An 8,010-nucleotide genomic window follows, 5' to 3' on the forward strand; every position below is an offset into this window, starting at 1 on the left:
CAAGCGCATATACTGGTATCAATGGGTGGAGAATAACAAAAAAGAATGTAACATAATAAATGTAATTTTATTTAAAATATGAACGAATAAGATCTACAACAGTACAATGACCACACTAACAGCAAACAATGTAAACAGGGGAACAAATACAATGAAAGAGCACTATCAACCTGTGGAACAATGGGATGTTCTCGCTGTCTGCCAGCCAACATGACCTCAGCACTCCTGGCAAACTGTTAACTTGAGTGTCAGTATTACTGTGATAATACATGGCAGTGGAAAGATTCAACTTGATGAGTCTTGTATGAAGCAATCATTTATTGTTATTTTCCTTGTGATGAGTAGCCTGATTTTACAAACACACCCAATTATTGATTGCATGTATACTGTGGAATGCATAATGATGTGCATGATCAAAGTCTTTGAGTTGGAGTTCAATTGAAAACCTCAGAATTTATTCACTTGTAATAGTTGATATAACAATAAGAATGTAGGAGTTGATTTTGAGCATTCGGTCCATGTTACTTGGTAGTGTATATACGATATCCTTTGGCAGTCCATTGAGTTTGACTGGGACACTAAACAGAGAGATATTGTTGTGTGTTCTATAAAAAGCCACCTGAAAGCAGCCGTGATTACCTTAATGAGCTTAAGGTCTTAGAAGTGTGTGAGTTTCTCTTTGCTTTAAGGTGCCATATGTGCATACTGTGGAGTTCACTAAAAGCCTATCTAATCCTTTCAGCTGCTCGTCCTCTACAAGGTACACAGACAGGGCTGCTCTTCCATAGGACTAGCTGTGAGATGTTGACGTTATGCAAAGGGAATCAACAGAAAAACATGAAAACAGGTATGCGGATATGTCATTGTAGCCTATGTATGATAGGCGAGAAAATGGGACACTCAAAATGGATTTGTCCATTGGATTTGTGGATTTGTCGCTGTTTCGTGTTGGTTGATGTATTTTTTGTAAGGATAAAGAACCTGACAGACTCAATGACTCTCTTGGGGATTGGAGCTATTTGAAAATGACAGCTGCAGCTTGTAGCTAAGGGCCTTGGCTATTATTTTCTTTCATTTGTGGATGTTTCTTTCCTTCCGCATTTGTGGGAATTTCGCCAAGATCTTGTTCCCTCAGGATATAAACATCAATTGAGCAGCTGCAATGGGATGCTCCCCATCTAAAGGTAACAATTTTGTGGCTCATGGCACCTTTGGGAGGGGCAGGACACTACAACCAGGGGGCAAAGAGAGCATAGTGGAGTCCCAGTCTGATTGTGGAGGGAGTGGAGGCTCCTCTGGAACAGGAGACACTTGGGAGAGGAGAGATGGGGAAAGGAGACTGGCTGGGCAGACCCAATCTGTTCAGAAGGAAGCACCTTCAACCCCACAGAAAAGGAGACCCTCCCTGACTGAGTTGGTTCCAGAGGGGGTCATCCTGGATAAAAAAGTGGGGACTCAAGAGACAGATAAGACAGGGCAACATGGAAAAGAGAAACAAGGAGACAAGCAAGATATGGCTGACAAAAAGGGTGGACGAAAGCCAAAGAAAAATTGTAAAGGAGTCAAGTCAGCTAAAAAGAAAGAGAAGGAGAATAAAGCTCCCCTTGTGGAGCAGAAAGTTGACTTTCCGGAACCTTTAGTGAAAGCCCACCAGGCTGCTTATGCCTTTTTAAACCCAAGTATCAGCAAATATGAGATTCTACTGGGGCTACTGGACCAAGCAACCCAGACCCAGATGTCTGTGCAGCCAATGGTGACCTTCATGGCTATGCGCTACGACGAAATCAACCGAGGGCTGGAGGAAATGGCAGATGAGGGTGAAAGGCTTCTGAAGGACAATGGGGAGCATCTCGCCTGGCCAAGCCCAATGAAAAACCTATCCAGTTCTCCCCCTCTCAAATCTGGTTCCATCAATGCTGAGCCTCCACCAGATCTCTTGCAGCAGCTACTTCAGTATACCACTCAAAGGATGCAAAATGTGGGCCAGTCTGTGGGTGGCATTGGGGACTCTGCCTTGGAGGAGGCAGCTGAGTACTTTACCTCTGTCTCTGAGCTGCTGGAGGATAAATTAAAAGCCAAGCATGCAGCGGAGACAAGACTGATGCAGTTGCTGACTCGTATTGAGGCTGCCTCACTTCGTAAGCCCGGACCAGAGGACTCTGGATTGTTCAGTGAGGACAGCGGAATTGGGGCTGAAAGCGAGTCACTAGCTGGTTCTGAAAGACGACTCCGTTGTGAAAGCTGTGAGTCCACTGGGTCCAACCGAACCACTCCTTACAGTCCTTTTGGCATTAATGCTAGCCCAGTCCAGCAAGGGGCACCAAGGCAAAAGTTTATTAAGAAAGTGAGCCACAGCAACTCCCTAAACTCCATAGACTCAGTGTGCACCATAATGGATAAAGGATCTGCCTCCTTAGACAATGGTGAGGAGCAGGGTGATGATGATGAGGGGGAAGAAGAGGGACAAGGTGGCAGGACGCGATCTAACGCCTCACTATCTGGTCCTAACCAGCAACCTTGTCGCCTGGTACCCAAGCGCATAGAAAACCCTCAAAATGTGGAAATGACCCTGAAAATGAAAGATGCCATAAGTGGTCGGATTCGATTTGTTCCCTCACAACGTGACAGTGCCAAAACTAAACCAACAGACAGCCCCAAGACCAGGTGCCAGTGGACAGAGGGGGGATCACCAAAAAGGCCCCAACGAGCAGCCTCTGTACGGAGGGAAATTAAAAAGACCACTGTTCCTAAAGAGCACCGTTCACAGTCTGCAGAATCCGTTCGCAGCAAAGGTGAAGATCCAACACTGATTGAACTAGAGAGGACACAGAAGGATCTTAGTCAGATGCTAGAGAGGATGAGCAAAGGCAGGACGGAGGGGAATACCAAGGCAGGTCTCACTAAACAGAACCCAGGAGATTCTGCGACGTCCCCAGCATCCAATCGTCTGTGCCCTACCCTGCAGAGGAACAACAACATTCTTCCAATCCAGGACATTGCAGGGCTTATGAAGCATGACTCTGGGGAACACAGGGCAGGCAAGGACATTGAGGAGAAAAATAAAGACAAGAAAAGCACCAAGGGACCGTTGAAAGCCACCCCACCACCTAGCCCTACATTGGGGCCATTGAAAGCCACCCCACCTCCTAGCCCTTCATTGTCACATCGTCCATGCTCAGGACTGTTTCGGGGAAGGAATTCTGTCAAAAGACTGATTGACTCCTTCAGCCAGGGGGTGGAAGAGCCCAAACAAGAGGCATCCAAAGGGTTGGGGCCTCTTAAAGGGGTTCGAAAGTGTGGTGTTCACGTTATGCCTGGAGTAGGTGACACTGAAGCCATAATGAACAGTGGGGTCAGCAGTTGTAGGACATATGATTTGGACCTTGAAAGTCTGCCACCCCCTCCTCTTGAGGTCTTGATGGACAATTCCTTTGAAGGTGCACAGAGCCTCACAGTTAGCGATGTAGATGATGGGATTGCAAGTAGAGGTCGATCCCCTGTTCCCAAGAGGGCTACAGCATCTCAGAAGATGCGTGCCTCCATGCGTTCTGTGTCAGTCCTACCCAGCAGAGGCAACCTGCCCCAGGGGTCTAGCAGCATGTTTCCTGCCCGGACTGTAAGGCGGGATATCTCTGCTAGTTCCAGAGTTAGCAACGATGAGCCTCAGCTGGAGGTAGACCCTGAGACAGAGGAGGCGGCCACTCTCTACAAGCAAGCTAGAAAAATCATCCATTTGCGGCACTCCTCAGAGTCTCCTATTGAGAAAGGTCATTCTGTGCCCAAAAGGTCCTCTCCCAATCGAGCAGCATCAGGAGGGAGACAGGGAGATGACAGTCCTTCTGAGACAGTGCCTCCCACTTCAACCATCAGTAGCCAACCACCTGCTACCCCGCCTGTATCTAGAATCCGAATGCTGCCTTCCACGCCTTCAACCCCAAGTGGCTTGCATCGAAGATTACCCAGTCCCATCACCTTCAGAAAGCAGCCTACGCCCCCATCCACAAACAGCCCTCCGGCCATTCGCAAACTTCCCACCCCACCACCGCTTCAGAGAAGACTTCCAAGCCCACCTGCCTCAAGAAAAGTACTGACCCCAAACTCCAGCTCTTCTGACTCCACACATTCTTTCAAGGCACCCTCACCACCAACGTCCCCAAGGGTACAAAGATGGAAACGGGAGAACAGCAGCAAGGACTCCAGCCCAGGTGCTTCAGCTATCTCTCAGTTGATCAGTAACGCTCGCTCTGTTTTCTGCCCGGCCTCTTCCTCACTGTTTGAGGCCCAGCCTTGCCCAGTACCCTGCCCCCCCCAGGCTTGGGCCTCCATCAGTGGTAGTGTTGTCCCGCTTTCCTGGGGAAATCGTGGTAGGCTGCCTACGTCTGTGCGAGGGCCCAAGCCTTTCATCCGACGCAGCCACTCGGACAGGAGGCCCAGTCTAAGCCTGCCGTCCAGGGCACCCATCGTCTCATTTGCAGAGACTTGTGGGAGTGAGCCGGCCATCAGCATACACGGGTGAGTGTCAATGTTTCCCTCTGTCTAAATCTCTCTTTCAAAACGCAAAATACTGCTAATTAATTACCTTGCAAATTAAATACATGCCCATGATTAAGGGTGTTGCAATGTGTATTTGTTTTACAGGGGAAAGCCTCTTGTCACTGTCTTTGTAGTCAACACTCCCTCCCCACTGTAGCACAGTATAGGATCACTAAGAAGGAAACAATATGAACCAAGATAATTCACTGTTTTCATAATGTGATTATCATCCTCTAAATAATAATTTGTTTATATTTGTCCTGTTACAAACAAGTGTGTAATAGAATTATGTTTCTAGCATAACTGAAATATCACATTTACATAAGTATTCAGACTCTTTACTCAGTACTTTGTTGAAGCACCTTTGACAGCGATTACTCCACTCCTGCATTGTTTTGGCTGTGTTCTTAGAGTCATTGTCCTGTTGGAAGGTGCACCTTCACCCCAGTCTGAGGTCCTGAGCACTCTGTTTTCATCAAGGATCTCTCTGTACTTTGATCTTTTCCTCGATCCTGACAAGTCTCTCAGTCCCTGCCACTGAAAAACATCCCCACAGCATGATGCTGCCACCACCGTGCTTCACCGTAGGGATGGTGCCAGGGTTCCTCCAGACGTGACAGTGTCATTCAGGCCAAAAGCTTCCATCTTGGTTTCATCAGATCAGAGAATCTTGTTTCCCATGGTCTGAGATTCCTTTAGTTGCCTTTAGGCAAGCTCCAAGAGGCCTGTCATGTGCCTTTTACTGAGGTGTGGCTTCCGTCTGATCACTCTACCATAAAGGCCTGATTGGTGAAGTGATCTATGCCTCGTACTCCAGTCTCCTTTTCAGCTCATTTAACACCTGATTTAATTCACAAAAGGCAATGTAGGGCTAGGAGGTGGGGTGGCTTTCAATGGCCCCTTGTCTTTGTTATTTAACTGTGTAAAAACGTACCATGTACAGTATGTAAAATCTGTGTAAAATGTAACAAAAATCCTGTAATAACAGAAATGTAAAAAATAAGTTCATTTTGTCCCTGAATGGGCAAAACAAGGCAGATGACATCACAAATTCTCATCAGACCAAGTCCCTGAATGCCCTACATTTTTGCTCAAAACGTTCTTTTTTTACCCTTTAGTGTGTGTACTTGGGATATCGCTTTTCAACAGGAAAAAAATCACAGAAGGATGTCTTTAAGTCAGTTAATTTTGTGCATGTTAAAGAAGTTAAAAGATTTCCACCTTTATTTTATCTCATACCTGACGTTAAACATATGATTAGAGGAAGTATTTAATCATTGCAATGGTATTTCAAAGTGCAGCCTTGACTCTTTTTGTGAATTCAGTCAAAAAAAATAATAGAGGGCTAATTTTATGGATTAAGACATCATTATTTATTTTTCCTGACTCCTACTGGTTTCGTTGAGCTATGAGAAGAAATTATAGTTGAAGATTATACATAACATGTCTGCTTGAAAGATAAAGAGAGGGTGAGAGGGCAGGGTGAAATAAGGTCAAGGAGAGGAGAGAGGGGAGCTTTGTATTAAAAATGGAAGAGCCGTAAGGAGATTACAGCAGATACAAAACTGATGCTAAATATAAAATAGCATTACAAAATAATTCAAGTACCCTGACCGTGCCATTTTTAATTACAATGTATTTGACGGTATTTCTGTGTTGTTTTATTCTGATCTTGCCACTGGGAAATCATAACACTGGGTTTTTGTATGCCGTCTATTTGTCTCCATGTAGACTATAGTAGGCAAAACTAGCTAATCACTTATGCATTACTTCTCTATGACTCACGGTAGCTTCTTTTAGCCGGTGCTAACTGGTTGCTGACACACCTGTCCCATTTCTCTAATCCTCAAACCACTTCTTCGCTTTACTCCCATAGGCTGGAGGACGAGCTAAGCAGAGAAGACGAGTCGTGGGACAGCAAATCAGATTTCAGAGGGAATGCCCACTCTGCTTCGCACCCGGACCTGTGCATCGTGGGTCAGGGCCTTACATTATGAATAAGGGGCCTGGTTGGTAAAAGACCAAGTCAGATTACAGATAAACAGAGGATTTAAGATTTTGTTTACACTGGGAAGAGCGCAAGTGCTAATTCAAGAAAGCTTCTTTACCGGGTGGTACCACTACTTACTCCTCCCTTTAATTTTCTTCAGAGACGCTTTTTCTATTACGTTCTTTTCGATGCGGTTTGTTTGTGTGTGTGTTTGTATGTGAACGTGCAAAATAAGAATACAATTTATACAAACATAAATGTACACAAACACTTTTATGATTTATCAATTTGCTCCACAAACAGTACACTTAATACATAATGTACAGTTCCTTTCAGACATACAGTACATGGTCACTGAAAGATAAATGTTTTGCCTTTGATACAGATTTTATAAAACACGGAATAAGACTATTTAATTTGCACTTAAGGATGGTGTGCATAATTTACATACATTTGGTTATTATTAACTATAAAGTGTGATTATCAAACAAAATTACAATAAAGGAAATAAGGAATATTAAATATGTGTAATCATAGCCACCTATTTGAGATGTATTTTCAGTTGGGGAAATGTTTTATAAACTCTTGTGACATATTTGTGACATATTTACATTAACAAATGTTGATCTCCATGTTTCCTATTTTGGTTTGTCAATGTATTTCTGTTGTTTTTTAACCTTCATGTTTCCCTATACAAATGTTCACACATGCACAACTTTGATGTTGGACTCAAATCAATACTATAGGCTGGAATTCAAACCCATACTGTAATGCATTTCATTTTCACAGAAAAAAAATCAACTTGTTATTGCTTTTCTCAGAACATTTCAGTCACATTCACATATTCAGAAAACAATTGTGTGGCAGATATCTTACTTAGCTATCATGCAAATTTGAATTGGGACAATTCATTTTAATCCTAAAAGAAGCCCAATAAAATTAAGCAGAGGCTGTGGATCTGTATATGAAACCATCCTGTCCTGTCCCTGGATACCTTTTCCCCAGAGCTGAAGATCCGAATCACATTTTGTACATGTGTTTCTATGCCACTACTTTACAAACACATTTTTGTGGTCATCCTCCCTTAACATTTCTCACTGTTAATCATGAATGATAATTCTTCAAGTTTTACCGTTGACAAGTCCATGCAGCATCTGCATGCCAACCATTTGAATGGGGATATGCATTTATACTGAACAAAAATATAAATGCAACATGTAAGTGTTGGTCCCATGTTTCATGAGCTGAAATAAAAGATGCCAGAAATGTTCCATACAAAAAGCTTATTTCTCTCAGATTTTGTGCAGACATTCTATTACATCCCTGTTAGTGAGCTTTTCACCTTTGAATCCATCCACCTGACAGGTGTGGCATATCAAAAAGCTGATTCAACAGCATGATCATTACACAAGTGCACCTTTTCTTTTTTCTTTTTTTTAACCAGGTAGACTAGTTGAGAACAAGTTCTCATTTGCAACTGCGACCTG

The 8,010-nt window shown here is 43.8% G+C and overlaps 1 protein-coding gene across 1 annotated transcript; it reads left to right on the plus strand.

Moving 5' to 3' along the window:
• The first annotated feature begins 809 nt into the window (after window positions 1-809).
• pcare1 (photoreceptor cilium actin regulator 1) lies at window positions 810-7,789 on the plus strand. Its single transcript, XM_035759369.2, has 2 exons — window positions 810-4,512; window positions 6,410-7,789. The coding sequence occupies exons 1-2, from the start codon at window positions 1,163-1,165 to the stop codon at window positions 6,528-6,530; spliced, it is 3,471 nt and encodes a 1,156-aa protein (XP_035615262.1). The 5' UTR covers window positions 810-1,162; the 3' UTR covers window positions 6,531-7,789.
• The last annotated feature ends 221 nt before the right edge of the window (window positions 7,790-8,010 follow it).

The sequence above is a fragment of the Oncorhynchus keta genome, chromosome 2 (assembly GCF_023373465.1).
Source record: "Oncorhynchus keta strain PuntledgeMale-10-30-2019 chromosome 2, Oket_V2, whole genome shotgun sequence".
Lineage (NCBI taxonomy): Eukaryota > Metazoa > Chordata > Actinopteri > Salmoniformes > Salmonidae > Oncorhynchus > Oncorhynchus keta.

What these genes read in the sequence shown, in the direction of transcription:
- pcare1 (XM_035759369.2), top strand. Translation starts at nt 1,163, where the DNA reads ATGGGATGCTCCCCATCTAAAGGTAACAATTTTGTGGCTCATGGCACC. An exon ending in CCGGCCATCAGCATACACGG is followed by an intron (nt 4,513 to 6,409) that starts GTGAGTGTCAAT and finishes TTACTCCCATAG; the next exon opens with GCTGGAGGACGAGCTAAGCA.